This window comes from Denticeps clupeoides, chromosome 12, assembly GCF_900700375.1.
Source record: "Denticeps clupeoides chromosome 12, fDenClu1.1, whole genome shotgun sequence".
Classification (NCBI taxonomy): Eukaryota; Metazoa; Chordata; class Actinopteri; order Clupeiformes; family Denticipitidae; genus Denticeps; species Denticeps clupeoides.
The window spans coordinates 18,231,464-18,247,093 of NC_041718.1; the positions used below are offsets into that span (position 1 = coordinate 18,231,464).

General features: G+C 44.4%; 1 protein-coding gene across 34 annotated transcripts in view; it reads right to left on the reverse strand.

Annotated features, from left to right (window-relative positions):
* cadpsa (Ca2+-dependent activator protein for secretion a) overlaps window positions 1-15,630 on the reverse strand; it is an 88,491-nt gene that overhangs the window by 24,160 nt on the left and 48,701 nt on the right. For 12 of the 34 annotated variants that reach the window (XM_028998825.1, XM_028998813.1, XM_028998811.1 and 9 more), the window contains exons 12-21: window positions 14,820-15,032; window positions 13,760-13,771; window positions 10,016-10,152; window positions 9,744-9,931; window positions 9,453-9,548; window positions 8,840-9,007; window positions 5,863-5,964; window positions 5,493-5,556; window positions 5,037-5,160; window positions 3,411-3,479 (exon numbers count right to left, since the gene is read on the reverse strand). In XM_028998825.1, the coding sequence (XP_028854658.1) occupies window positions 3,411-3,479; window positions 5,037-5,160; window positions 5,493-5,556; window positions 5,863-5,964; window positions 8,840-9,007; window positions 9,453-9,548; window positions 9,744-9,931; window positions 10,016-10,152; window positions 13,760-13,771; window positions 14,820-15,032 (1,173 nt within the window). Of the gene's footprint in view, window positions 1-2,700; window positions 2,734-3,410; window positions 3,480-5,036; window positions 5,161-5,492; window positions 5,557-5,862; window positions 5,965-8,839; window positions 9,008-9,452; window positions 9,549-9,743; window positions 9,932-10,015; window positions 10,153-13,759; window positions 13,772-14,819; window positions 15,033-15,630 lie in introns of all 34 variants that reach the window. The other 22 variants (XM_028998833.1, XM_028998830.1, XM_028998832.1 and 19 more) reach the window with 9 other exon arrangements.

Genomic DNA, 15,630 nt, shown 5'->3' on the forward strand with positions numbered 1-15,630 from the left:
AACAAAATAATATTTGAAACATTCCAATGTTAATAATGTGAAAAATGAGTTATTTTGGCAATGCACATGAAATATGAAACATCTGGCAAATTACATAAATTGCAGTATAAATGTCAGCTTAGTTTCTGCTGTGGCCAATGTGCCTGGCGCACCAGCAGCACTACTCAGCATAGTGAGCCAGAGAAAGCAGCTTCTCAGCAGGGTCCATGAACCTCAGAGAGAAGTGCACAGTGGCGGTCAGGCCTGACTTAATATGAATGGCCACTCTGACACAATGAGCCAAAATAAATATTATATTTATTTATGAATATAAAAACAAAATGTTTTTTTTTTTTACAGTCATCAAGCATGATGTGCAGAATCGTGCAGTTTTTGTGATATCCTTCAGCCGAAAAATCTGCCCTCAGATGGTTGCTTATTTTAAGTGTCAATGGAATATGCAAATACGTCTTTATATGTCTGGCACATTGTTCCCCGCTAAGAGGGATCGTTTGTGGGCTCTGTTGTAAATACAATACTGGGGTTTCAGCATGCAATATGCAAATTAAAGGTTTAAAAGTATTCATATTTAAAAGTATTAACTTCCAATCTGGGTAGGATGAGCACACACAGGGTAAATCTTTATTATTTTTATCATTATCATGGGTACATAACTAATGGGGTGGCAATGATGAAGAAGCAAACTAAACACACATTACAGACACAGAGGAATGAGGGGGCACCTTCATCCCCGAACCACAGTATTGACTGGGACAGGGTCGCTTCTGATCAAAGCTGTCAATTTGAGGCATGGAGTCCAACACATTGATTGACCACGGTAATCATCGCATTGGTTCACTTATAGGTTATAGATATCAGCAGCTTTGTTTCTAAGGCCAGTTAGAAACTTCAATTCAGCTGTCAATGAAGTTGAGTAAAGAATTTGAATATAAAAAATTATATTGCATATTTCTGCCGGGATAGACAGAAACTCCATGCAACAAAGTGCATCCACCTTCTCAGCCAATAGCTACTGAACAACAAAACAGCCCAAATGCCCCCTGGCTCATGCAACCCTTTCATGTTTGTGCTACTTTAAAATGTTTTAACATAAAGAACCAATACGTTCCTGGGTGCTGAAGAATGAAAAGGGCTCACATGAACGCAGGGCCTGGCATATGTGTACAGTAGAACGTCAGGCGGGTTCTACTGTGGCTGGGAACAAATGCCTTGCAGTAGATCAGATATTGCGCAAGTGCGAGAAACCGCAACCAACAACTGAGGCGTTCGTTCGAGCTTCTGTACTCAAACGTACCAAAGCAGACATGCAACATCTGAGTTACCGCGTTCAAGACATTTTTTTTTATTACCAAGCAATGTAGGGCCTACATCAGCCAGACAGGGTTTGAAATCTGATTTGAAAAAAAAAAAAACTTTCTTTATTTCATCTTTTAAAAGGCAAACGTTGGTGCTTTGGAGAACATCTGATAGCTTTAAGCATGAATGGGTTCTGCCATGAGCAATGGCTGGAACCCTGCAGGCCATCGCAGGCATATGAGGAATGCAAAACATAGCCATGTTCCTCCTTTGTGCACCGACGCTTCGGCAAGTGTGCAGGGGTCTAATGCACTCAGTGTGAGACTAAGGAGTTCCTTCTGTATCACACACAGCGTCTGAGCACTCCAGCCATGGTGTTTGTGTGTGTGTGTGTGTGTGTGTGTGTGCACACGGGTACTTAGTTGGCTGCAGGCCTCTGTTATCAGGGCTAAATGAAGCTCAGCAGAATTACTGGCGTGGTTCATGCTGACACACCATCTATTGGAGACTCCTCAGGCTAAAACTCCACACTCCTCAAGTGTCCTTCACAAAAACAAATTTACATTCTCAAGAAAGAGTATTTTTGTATTTTAAAAAAAGTCTAAAATAAATAGTCTAATGGCTTTATATTTCTGTACGCACTGCTAGGTCCTCTTTCACCTTGAAAGGCAAAACACAGATGGCTGTGGTCACAGGGCTTGACAATTCTTCAGAATTTCCCTTTGGACAAAGCTGTTACTGCATTTACTTTCATTTAAGACGGCGGCAGGGTCAAAAATTCATCCTGTAAATCTAATTTGCCATTTTAGCAAGTCTGTCTTTGTGAGTCACATTATTTTTTTCTCAATAATATTCGAAAACATCCTGCTCCTACCCTCCTCCGGTTGGCTGTGACCACAGTTAGAACCAATCTACAGGTTTTTAAACTGAAAAAAATATTTTGTTTGTTCAAAAACAAAAAACAAACAGGTTTAAATGGAAATTAATAATAAATAATAATAATACATTATTTAAATTATTGTTTTTTAATTATTATTTTTGTAAATGTGCTTATTTGGAAAAATTTCAAAATTTGTAATTTTTTTTAAAACAAGTTTTTAAGACATTGTATTATACTTTCTTCAGCAGTGCAGGGTTAAAGGGCCACCACTGGGCTGAAAGTGGACCTGACTCTGCATGCCGGTCAGTGGTGATGGTGCCTACGAGCAGCGGCAGTGTCTGTCTGGGGGGAAGTCGGGGGGAGGGCGGGGTAGGGTTATCATAACCCAGTCCAAGCGAACCCGAGGCCTTCCCAGGAACCGGCCACAGGTCCGCTGGGAGGAGGTTATGGAGGTTTGAGGTTAGGGGTTAGGAGATGCTCAGGCCTGGTGAGTTATTTCTTAAGATTCACACAAAAGATGTCACCTGGATCCCTCTGATCCTTCTGACTTTTCTCTACTAAAAAGAGAGAGGGGAGAGGGGGAGGGAAGGAGAGATGGAAGAAGAGAAAAGAGTAGGTAGATCAGTTTTAACAGTGAGAGGATGTGAGTGGAGACGCCCGTGCCTCGTCTCTTTCATAACGACTCCAGGAGCATCAAGAGGAACCATGGTTCAATGTGAAGATCAGAATCAAACTATGAGGGACAAATTCAGGCCACAGTCTGTGATAGACAGACAAGGACTAAGTAAACAAAGACAAACAGGTAAAACACACAGAAAAACAGGGAACGCACAGCAAAAAGATGCACACGGTGTGTTTACAGACTCATGGTGAGTGTGTGCGTGTGCATTTCCTGCTCTTGTCATCTCATACCTGCCCTTAGTGAGATAATAATTGTTTGCTCAGGTGGGCCGAACCAGCCGTGTGAGGAGGGGGATTACACAGAAGCAAAAAAGTAAAAATGCATTCAAACCATGAACAGGAATACTAACAGAAATGAAAAAAGACCGATGTTTTGGACTGATGAGGCTCATTTCATGTCAGAAGCAACAGATCAAGAACAAAAAAACGTGATGCCAGGCAAGGAGGACAGATAAAAGAACTGCGATGGCCAGTCGACGAGAAAGAGGGACCAGCAAATTTTAAATAAAAAAGGTAGGAATGGTGGGATGGCGAGGATGAGGAAGGTACTCACGAATGGTCAAATCCATCACTTGTGACGCCAAGCAGAAGACAGGATGCTCATACATTTCTCTCTTTTTCCCTACAAAAGAGGATCGGGGCATGCAAGAGGCTGGGGTCAGAGGTGGAGAGGTCAAAGGTGAGAGGAACACTGCATGTGGAGGTTGGAGGGACGGTTCTGGGGTTCAACCACCCAACGTTTCTGAGCTCCGGGTCTGGGAATGACGAAAAACATTCTTTGCTGCTTCAAGATCCTGAGGACACTCTCCTTAAGTGTCTTTTCCAGTCTCAAGACGATGTTTTCCTGGAGCTATAAAGAAGCTATATAGAATGGGGCACATTCACCAATGTCTAATGTCTAATCAAACTTTTGGATATGCATCCCCTGACACCCTTGAACATACCCCACTTGCTACATTTTTTTTTTTTTTTAGTGTAGTGATTGTCACATGTGATACACAGCAGCACAGCACATGGTGCACACAGTGAAATTTGTCCTCTGAATTTATCCCATCACCCTGAGTGAGCAGTGGGCAGCCATGACAGGTGCCCGGGGAGCAGTGTGTGGGGACGGTGCTTGCTCAGTGGCACCTCAGTGGCACCTTGGCGTATCGGGATTCGAACCAGCAACCTTCTGATTACGGGGCCGCTTCCTTAACCGCTAGGCCACCCACTGCCCCCATACATATTATGTAGCGGCAGGAAAATGTGCAGGTATTTCTTTATGGACACATGACAACATTTTGGATTGCAAGTCCATATTTTCAAATTTGGAAACAGTGACCATATCCATATGTTATTGGTGTGCCCATGCTTATAAAAAGAAAACCTCTCAGATATTTGCCGAGACCTCTGAAAAAGTGGCGAAGCAAACCACAAAGTCATGAGCTTGGCGGGAGAGTTGTCGGTGACGCACGGGCAGAAGAAAGGAAAAAGAAAAGGGAGGAGGTTCTGGAGATAAAGAGAATAATGGGTTTTGCATCAAAAGGTTTCCTGTTCTAGGAAACCATTGCGGGAAAGACATGGGGCTGACAGCGGCTCGCAAGAGACTTGGGGGTAGATATGGCAGGAAAGGAACTGTGGGGGAATTGAATGCATTTTTACTTACAACTCCAGCAGACCTGATAAAAGACTGATCTAGACCACATCTAGACCACATCTAGAGCACACCAGGAATCAGGGCTACTGGTATTGTAGGACGATTAGAAAAAAAGTAAATATGTGTGCAGAAACATAGACCTAAGGAGCTCTGCAATGTTTCCAGAACCAGTTCATTTATGGTGAAGAACCGCAGATTCCCGGTTCTCTCCAACGTTCCCGTGCATCAACGTGCCTGCAGGGGGAGCTGTGGTAACACACCGAGACCTGAGGCAATCCCTCAAGAGAAAAAAGGAACGGTTAAGGTCAGCTTCTAGATATGGCGTCTGATAGGGTTCTGTGAATACGACGGCAGATAGAACAGTTTGATCCGCTACGCTCAGCATCTCAGTAACTGAAAGCAGAGAACTTTGTAAAAGAGGGGAAACAGAGAGAGGGAGAAGTTAGTGAAAAGCAGCGGCGGAACACAGCTGCGCCGGAGCAACACCGTACCAACACAGTAACACGTTCCGCGCGCGCACAGCAGGCTCCGCTCCTTTACCTTCTATTTTGGCGTATTCAGACAGCCGCTGGTAGTTGACTAAAGCGGCCTGCTCCAGACATTTCCGGATGACGGCTTTCACCTCCTCCTGGGGAACTGGGGTTACAATGTCTTTCATCAGGACCTAGTAGCAGAAGAACCCAACATTACCATGGCCTTCCATGCACTCATTTTAATACCAGGACACAGCAAGAAATCATGAAGGCAAGATGAGGGTGAACACACACACACACACACGCACAAATTACTCATGATCAATTCACCTTCTTATGACTGTGAGAAGCAACTGGAGAATTGGTGAACTGGTTCGGTACAGGGGCCTTAAAATGTATGTAGTATCATTTACACCACTTTTGAGTGAAATCGTTGCATTCAGAAAAAGTTCAATAATTGGTTTGTGAACAAGAACGGAACCAGTTCACTGTTTAGTTACTAACAAGAACAAAGTGAATGTACCCTCTCCAGTAGAGAAAGTGTGGCCTTCAGGGCTCCTTCTGGACGTCCAAAAGGAAAACAGTACCTTCATAAAATAAACATATGATTAACACCATTGTGTCCGTGAGCAAGACACTTCACCCTGAGTGTCTCCAGGGGGACTGTCCCTGTAACTACTTGTCAGGACCTGACTCATAAGGGAGCTCTGGGTGCGTGTTCTAGAATGGAGTTTCTATGTTGTCTCCCTGATTATGTGCATCTGTGTTCATGTGTATAAATGTATGCCAGCTGTGCCATTGTGTCCCCTTATTCCCTGCCCTGCCCATTGTGACACCATTGATTGTAAGTCGGTCTCGATTAGGCCGTCTGATAAGTGTTACTCAGCTATTACCTGAAATGTGTGATCTGGTTCTCCAGCAGCACACGCAGTCTCTCTTTGATGGCTTCGAAGTGCTCCTTCTCCTCCACAGTGACGGTTCCTATCCCGTCAGGCCTGCAGCGGAATGGAGGCGTCATTGTGATGTCACCCATACACCCGTACAGGTCTCAAACACACAGGTCAACACGAAGTCTCGTAAGTCGCCCTTTCTTTTCGCTGCACTTTGTTTAGACACTTTGGACGGTCCTGATGCATTAAAATGTAAATGAGTGAGTTTGTGTCTACAAAAGCGTATATAATCACAAAAAAAGAGAGTGAAGTGTAAGGCTCAATACAGGGGCCATTGTTGTTTAGTCGCTAATTTGTTGGAATAAACTAGGAATCGTAAGTGTGTGTGAATGTGTGTGTACATGGCTGGTTCGACAAAGAGAGAGAGCGAGAGAGACCTATTGTGAATGTGTGTGTGCATACTTTGCATTGATTTGGGGAAACAAATAAGGCATTAAATCAATGAGTCAATAATTAAAGACCCGGGCTGGTTTACGGTCAGGTTAAAGCCTTCTGATAATCTAGTTACACACAGTCTTCACTAAAGATTAGATACCTTAGCAGACAAACAAAAAGGAACCAATTCAAATATTTATCCTTACTTAAAGATTATTACATGCAGTTATTATATTAATTGTAAACATGTGTGTGTTTGAGAGAGAGACAGTGAAAATGTACTATTAAAATGAGTGTGCGCATGTACGTGCATGGTTGAAACACATGGGCTTCGTTTCCTGCTGAATGAACCTCTGGCCCCGCCTCCTGCCCTGGTCCGGCACAAAAGCCAGGGCAGGGATTACCGAAGCCCCCGTTCGGCGGTGGCCCGGGGGTTAATGCCTCTCACAGCAGGCCCTTCTGCACCTGAGGGCGGCCACTGTCACCTGCCGTGCTCCTGCCCTGGCTGAAGAACAGCCGCTTCACGAACAGCCGCTTCACGACGGCCTGGCACAGGAAACGCTCCATCCAAAGACCTTTAATGAGCTTTTTCATCCAGCCCATTAATACCAGGGTTGATTTTAAGCAGTTTTGATCTTGATTTACTAAACCTGCCTCTGTCTTAATGCGGCTGCGATCGGTGATGGCGGCTAATCCAACAGTCTCGCTGTCTTCCTGATCTACTGTGACAGGACACACACGCCAGTCACTGCCCAATACCAACTTATTTCGGTGGTAGAAACGACGGAAACTGATAAACATTAAGAAGAAGCATGTTGCTGTGACGGTGGCTATTTCGGGGGAGATGAAGTGGAAATGAAATGCCAGTCTGCCACTGTGCTGGGTACCGGGCATCGTCTTTCAGGAGGAGTTTCTCACACACCCACCCCCCCGCCTCCTCCTCCTCCTCCTCGCCAGTACTTTCTCGCTGTCCTTCAGTGAGCTGCCACAGCACGAGGGTGATGAGGAGTGTGTCACTTCTCCTGCTCCTCACAGCCCTGTCACGCCCACCAGCGCCTGCGCTGTCACATGCACTCTGCTCACACTCCCCCGTCCCCCGCCATGTCACAAACGATAAGACACCAGGCCCACTTCACTCTGACTGAGAGTGTGTGTGCGGGCATGCATGTATTCTCAGACAGGTCTTACTTTTATTTAAGAGCGTTTGTGTGTGTGTTGCATGCATGCATGTTCTTACAGACAGGTCTTTACTTGCACTATGTTATTAGTGCATGTACGCAAATACAGACAAATCCCTGGGTTGTTGTGTGTACGCTGACTCAAGTTTGTGTATGTGTGTGTGTGGGGGGGGTAAAAATCACATGCATGTGAGTGTATAGCTTACTTATATTTTATTCATGCATGTGTATCTGTAAAGTTGGCACCTGTGTATTAGCATTATTGTGTGTGTTTGTGTGTATGCTTGAGTTATAATTGTGCACATATGGATTTGATGGATGTGTGTACTGGTGTTCCTGCTACCAATTCTCAGAATAATAAATAATAATAAGAAAAAAACCTTCATGTGACCAGAGTTTATTCATAACCCCTCACAAAAGGCAGAGTTCTTGCACAAAGCATGGACAGAGACGCGGCAAAGGCACATGTCACAGCAGCAGATCGGAGGCGATTGTGTTACAGGCGTGTGAGAGGTGAAGGTTGGGTTACAGTGGTGTTTTTTTAAGGGTATCCGGGTCTCGGACAGCGGTGGGAGAGGAGGGACCCCTGTCCCCCCCAACACGGACTGTCACTCTGTCACGTCTGACCTCCAGGCAGAACTGTGGCGAGGCCGCGGAGCCCCCTCCTTCCCCTCTCTCTCTCCGCCCGTCCCCGCCGCTCCGACTCCCTCTGACTCGGAGCTACTCGCGTCTCCCTGTCCGACCTGATCATAACACAACGCAAACAGACAGCCCACCTCAGCTCCATCACTGTCGCGTCTGCCAGGCTGACGGACAGACAGCTGCCCCTGACCTTCGTCCGTGTCACCCTGACGTCGGGAGCACGCGCCGGGTCCACCGTCCTACACACACACTCGGGAGCAACGGACACGCGTTGCAGAGAAGTGCCTCCGTCCCCCAGTCCATCCGTCTGCCCCCCTGCTCTACTCTGCTCTAAGGGATCTGCCATGTTGGGCTCGTCTCCGGCGGGGACCTGATTCCCATTTTCAGATGGATGTGGTCTTTTTTTACTTCCCCCCGCTTCCCTGTCACACACCATCCGTGGCCGGCATGTCACTCAAGCAGGGGGGGATGTCAAAGGGTTCTGGACACTGCTGGACCCATCAGTGTCCATCTTAGGATCTAAATGGGAAATTATCACTGAGGGCCACGAAGAAAAAAAAAATGTCAACAGCGATGACATTTCGACTGACAAAAACAAAACACGCTCTGGCTCGGCCATACACACATACACACAAAGGAAAACACACACAACTACGGGTGGGAAGTTCAGTGCGGGTCGTTGCTTTGGGAAGACCGGGGTCAGAAGGGGTCAACTAAGGTCTTACCTTTTCGACACGGAGGCTATTTGGGATTTTGAGTCCCGTTTCCTGCGGAACTCCATGAGTCTGATCTCCCGTTTAGAGGAGGTTGGGGACTCGGGGACAGAGGGGGACAGAGCTCTGCCCAGATCGGCCTCAGACACGGGCCATTTCAGTAACTCACCCACCCTCTGACTTTACACCACGCGCAACAAAACGATGCATGAGAGCAGAACAGAAAGAAAAAGAAAAAACAGAATCCAGGTCACGAAATGAACAGTAAAATGGGACAGAAATAAAAAGCAACATGAATAAAAATGAACAACTGAGGATAAAAGAAATGAGTGCAAAAGGAGAATAAAAGAAAGGGCGTGAGGTTCAGAGCGACGGATCTTCCTGTAACTTCACTAATGGTACAGTCCAGGGATCTGATTGGACAACATTGGATCAATCGATCAAGTTTTTACTAGTGACTTAGGATTCCTACTTCAGTTTGCTGGATGGAGGAGTAGAGGGGTGAAAGGTCAGACAGGGACAAAGGGCGCTCTTTGATTCTGAAAAGCTGAATCGGCAGACAGGTGAGCTCAAGCTGTAAGGGACAGAGGTGAATCGCAACAGCATTAGGAGCTCCTTTACGTACCTTCTTTTGTGGTCTGTGAAAGGATGTGTGGAGAGGAAGAGCGGGAGGAGGGAGAGGAGGGTATGACAGTTCTGAGGTGAAGGGATGTGAATGAGACTGAGTGAGTGAAATTGAGCAATAGAGAGAAAGAGAGGGAGAGAATTCAAGTGAATGAAGGCATGATGATGAATGGATAAACTGCACCTGCTTCAGTGGACAGAAATTGACGATAAGCTGACGTGGGTGCAGCAGCTTGGAGAAAAATATCGACAGGAAGACCCTTTGTGAGGACCTTGTGTGTGTGTTTAGTACCTGTTCCCATGGACGTGCGAGGCGCAGAAAGCAAAGCTGTAGTGCAGTAGGGTGGGGTCGATCATGGCTCCATTCTCAGCTCTCTCCAGGAGGTCGTTCAGGTAGCACAGGTGCCTGTGACAGCCCCGAACCCCGTTCCTGGCGCAGTACTCGTCCATCACAAACACCTGACCTGGGCTGAACCAACCCTGTTGGAGCAAATAACACAGGTTGGGGGGTTGCATTCGACTCGTTGACCTGACCAACAAGAGGAGACAGCAGCCGTCTCTCACCAGGCAGGAATAGGAGTCGTTGAGCCTGTGATCCAGGGTGAGGCGCTGCACCATCTCAAAGAGCGAGGCATGGTCGAAGTTGCAAGGGTTGGCCGAAATAAACTCATCCATCCCGTGCTTCTGTGCCCGGTCTGCGTCTGCATCCAGGAAAACAATGGGATCAGAGAGGGCAAGGGTAGATGTTCCTGAGAGGCTCTCACGTCTAACCAGATCAGAAGGAGTTCTGTCCTTTTTAACACATACCTGGACTGCATCTGAAGCGGCTTGTGGTCAATTTAGGGGAGATGTAGGGCCATATTTTCCCAGTGCAGTACAAAAACTTGAGCATGGGGCATGTTTGTCAATGTCAGCATTTTCAGAAATTAGCATATTTGTACCCATATTTCTATAAACTAATTTTTAAAATGGAGGAGCCTGCAGAGATGATTGACAGCTCTCACACACCCTTCAGTACAATTTAATCCATCTCTTCATATTTTTCTTCCGTTTGGCAGATTTTCAGTACTTTAATAGAAGCATTCTGATGGGTGAAATAACATGACCCAGGCTACATATTTTATAAAGCACAGGAAAAAAGCTCCTATATTGCATTTTAAAAGGTTTTAGATCAGATATGTACTGAAAATTACAGAACCATTCCTTTTAAGAGCAACACTCAAATGCTTCCTTTTCACCTTGCAGGTTGGAAGTGCAGGAATACGCAATTCCTGTGTTGATTTCAGTGCATGCATGGCTTAAACAGAGCAGCTCCTGTTTATAATGAACATTAAATTGCTACCATGTTTTTAAAAAGCGGTTCACAAATTGTATAAAAAATAAATCCCAAACTAACCCATCAAATTCTATTTTAAAAAACTTTTTATTCATAAAAGTATAATGTGGGGGTTGTGGATAATGCATAAGCCGGCCGTTCACTCTTTAGAATTTTTTTTGTATTGCATTTAGCTTTTTATAGGAATTAAGGGCCATTTTTATTTAACATTAAGCTAACAGGTGCTGAAGTTTCATTGTCGCGTGGGAGCTGAGCCTCGCCCAGTCCATTATAACCTTGTAAAGAGGAGCAGGCATGACCCAGTGAGCGTCACAATCTGGCCTTCCTGATCAATTAACGGTCCCCATGAACATTTTCACTCCTCCCATTCACCGCAGCGGCCACGGGCCCCCTGGGGCCACCCTAATTAAAGCCACCCCGTGCGACTAAAACATGGTCTGGGAGAGGAGCCCCCTGCCCGGACGGCCATTGTCCATTAAGAGACTAAATAAATTCAACAACACATTTTCACTTTCCTCCTCAGCCTGTGGGCCCGGGTATTACATCTGGGGCCGGCCCAATAAGCAGTCGAGGCCTAATCCTCGCTCCAGCCATCCCCTTCCTTTTTCATTCTAATGTGCCACTGCGGTCCACACTGGGGGCCGCGGCCCTTTTACACTAAGCTGCGTGCAGCTCGGCTCAGAACGGGACTGTTACTCCTGCGTTTACAATTTAAAAGTCAACGTGTCAGCAACGCCGAACACTTACCTGCATCAGCAAAATGCGACCGGGTATTTTTTACCAACTCAAATCCTAACAAGTTAATTAAAGGTACACTTCAGACTGTTCACTTATATTGCAGCTAAAGTGAAGGTTCAGTTCAACTGACATTAAAACAGGAACAGAAATATAAATGTGTCAACCAAGCTATTTAAGAAAATTTTAGATATAATTTTGATATATTATTATCATACTCATATGTCTGTAGCTTTGTAGAGCTGATATTTCTTGGACTGAATATTTTAGATTCCAAATACATCTGGAGTGTAGCTTTAAGTTAGTAGACAAACTAATTTCACGGCATTAGTAAAAAATAATAATAAAAAAGAAAGAAATGAATACATAAGTAAAGGCACCTGAGCATATTTAGATTAAAGCGTGTTAGTGGCGTGTTAAATTCTCCTGGACTCAGCTTGTCTACCAACCCAGAAGAACCAGCTGATAAAACAGAAGTCTGGGTGATATGATGCAAATGAACCCAAATCGAAAAGGTGACCGTGTCCCTCTCCTCGCGAGGCCTGTTTGACAGTGGTGGACTGGAGCCGGGGCTCTGGACGGTAACAGATAATGACATTAGTCAGCCACGTACGCAAAGGAGAAGAAAGGAAATGACAATGATTGATGGCTTCTATTCATGTATAGATATGTGCGCTGGGAGAGATAAGAGCAGAGCATTCGGGGCTATTTAGCGCTTTTTTTTTTTTTTACTAGAACCCCCACCCTGCTGTACTCACCTCCCTTCAGTGTTAAAGAAGGGGGGAGGTGAATAAGAGAGTGACATGGGCCTGCTTTTGGCTCAGGATTCTATAATGCTGAGGGCATGATCTGGACATGACAGCACAGTCCTCTTTGAGGGACATTTGAGAATACAGAAAAGGCTTCTTCTTCATCAGAAGGCTTTTTTTTTTGCCTCCGTCATTTATTATGCTGGAAACTTTAAAAATGACTTCTGATGCAACTGTTGGTCATATTTGGATGCTGATGGTTGTGTTCTATGCATCAGTGATCCATGGAATAGACTTCAAAACTTCATATTTGGACGCTGATGGTTGTGTTCTATGCATCAGTGATCCATAGATAATGCATTTCTATGTGTATCACTGCAGGATGACGATGCATTTCCCATGCAAGTGCCAGAGTAATGAGGCCAACAAGACCAGGCGGAGTCTCATTCGCTGAAACATGGATATCAGAGCATCGTATCATCTGTACAACCACCCCACATAAAAAAAGGGGAAAGAAAAGCAGCGCGACTGTCCCATTCTAAAGTGGAAGTGCAGGCTTGTGTCCAAAGATCCAGAGGAACAGACTGGAGTACCTTGTGATTGGGGAACATGGCATGGGATCACCTGCTAGTCATAAGCATTCAAATACTCCAGGTGCATATTTGCCAACTCTGATCGAAGTAAAAAAGATATTGTTACAGTGATTTTAGTCCTCTAAAGAAAAGCGAGGGCCCAGAATTAAAGAACAGTATAGTCCAGTCAGACAAAAATCAGACCAGATGCCAATTAACTGCAGAGCATCTACATACAGTATACTTTAATCATTTCTGGTAATATAGAAAATGTACGGAGCACAGCAATGTGTTCCACCGTACACCGATGCTGGCATGAACTAGCAGCATTTCATTGACTGCTTCCAGAAATAATCTAAAAAAATATCCACACTGTTTTATTCATGCATAGCACGTTTAACATGGTAATTACCTGTGGGCCGCAGACAGCAGTGTCGCCGAATTCATTTAAGGCTATAAATCAACAGCTGTAACCGTGATATCTATGGAGAAACCTCTTAGGAAATGGTTGCTTGTGGATTACGGCATTAACAGTACTGACCATGCCGTACCAGCTGTTCATTTAGGCTCTATTAAAATATATATTTTAATGGGATCAATTGCTTTACTAAGAGGAGCAGCAGAGGTCCAAAACAATTGTAGGGAGAGAAGGCAAGTATGCAAAATCTCAGTCAAAAAGAAACTAATATAACATGCATCCTAATCTGGAAAGGATGAAATTCCAAACCTACGAAAAAATTGTATAATAAAAAGGGGCTTTCTAGATACCTTTAATGTGTGAAGTGAGAGATTTGAGAAAAGAGGTGTAGAGGGAGTAGCAGTGAATAAGAGGTAGAGGAAAGCGAAGTGCACATTGCTCGGGTCAGATAATCTCAGTTGATTATCTGAACTGTGCCAGCTACAGGGAACCACTTACCCTTGAGTCCGGCTACAAGGTAGCAGGGCAAGAAGGAACAAACCAGAATGACATAAAGACAGAGAGCAGAGAGGAACCTTAAACCCCTAGCAGCTGCAAAGCCAGACAGAGCTTCAAATACAAACATTTAATAATGCAGTAATACAGCAGAGAGAGAGACATAAACACGCAACTGAAAGCTGCAGGAGATGGGGAGGAGGCAGAGGTGAGGAGAGAGAGAAAGAGAGATACAGTAGAGCAGTGACTGCAAAAAGAATGAACAGGTATTCATTTACTGACCACTTCAAAATTAAAAGCAGAGGAGAAAACAAAGAATTATTAATTTCTATAGAAATCTAGCACAATTGTGCTTTAATTAGGGCTGTCAACTGAAGTTGTAACAAATTAATTGTATATTTAGCAAAGAATTGAACACTTCACTTTGAGAAATTTACGCAATTTTACAGAACAAATTGGTCAGACAGGAAACAATAATTGGTCAACTGGCAGACACGCCCACCCAAGCGTTGACACCACACGTACGTGAAAGTGTACAGTAAACAAAATGCAGCAGTGTTAATAGCACTTCTTTCGCTTAACACATTAAATATTTAAAAGTAAGCATGTTCATTTTGACATCCCTGATTTTATTAGAAATCAAAAAGCTCAAGTGCCACAAGGATCAATTGGCAGCCCATTTCCATTTTCTATATGCAATCAACCAGCCAATCTTGGCCGGTTGACACGTTGTGTTCCCAAAAGCATATTAAGCATAATTAGTGTGTAAAAATCCCTCCAGTGAATGTTCTTAGATTATGAAGCATTTCTCAAAAAATGTGTACCTTAAGTACTTTTTGAAATTCAGTGGCGTTCATATTAATTATATTATATATACTCAGGGTGGATCTTCTTTCATCGATGGAATGCAGACGTTGGGTGATAAGAGTGAGAAAGAAACATATCTGGCGGCTTTTGAGCACGGGTGCTCATCAGCAAAAACAGTAAGAACTACCACAACTCAATAGGTTCATATGAATGACTCTTGACCCTAACAAGGTTGACCATACGCTAAGATACTTACAGAACTGGGAGATCGGAGCGTCAAGTTGGGGCGCGGTGCCACCTTTGGCATTGAGCTTCTGGACCTGTGTGGGGGGCACAGGTTTGTGGGACTGTCCCGTGGCCCTGTACATGGCCTGGACCCACAGGATGCGGTCCTGCTCGTCATCGCTGGCGAAGATCACAGTGTCCCCCTCCTTCACGGCGTTAAAGAAAGCTCTGCCGCCATCCAGGCCTGGAGACAGCAGACAGTTGCCGCCAGGATTAGCCTTATTATTATTATTGTTCTAATTAGCTGTAACCAGACACTCATTATATCATGTCACTGCTCAATTACCTTTGTTTGCACTCAGTTAATGAAAAGTGTAAATTACAAGGAGCGGGTCTCTCCAGAGACAAACGCCATCTTGTGGTTGAGAAAATGTTAGTTTAGCATTACATTATTATTAACAGTGATTGGAACAATACTACAAAACTGTAATGTTATTTTTGAAAAAGGATATCACTGTATTTTTAAAGAACACAAAAATACACACGTGTTTGGATATTTTTGATGCTTTCAGTATATAATACATGTCAACCACTTTAGGAAGTATTATGATATTTTGCCCTTTTGATTAATTGTCCCACCCCTGCAGCTTTTAAGCATTTTTTAATGTGAGATCATACAATGCATTCATATGATGAGAGAACCGCAGTTCCATACAGAGATATAATTACACATAAAATCTTGTCAATCCATTTCACATGACTAATTTATTCATAAACCTCATAACTGAGGAAGCACCTAATTTTAATAAGCCTATCCCCCCATTTAATTAAGCATATAATAT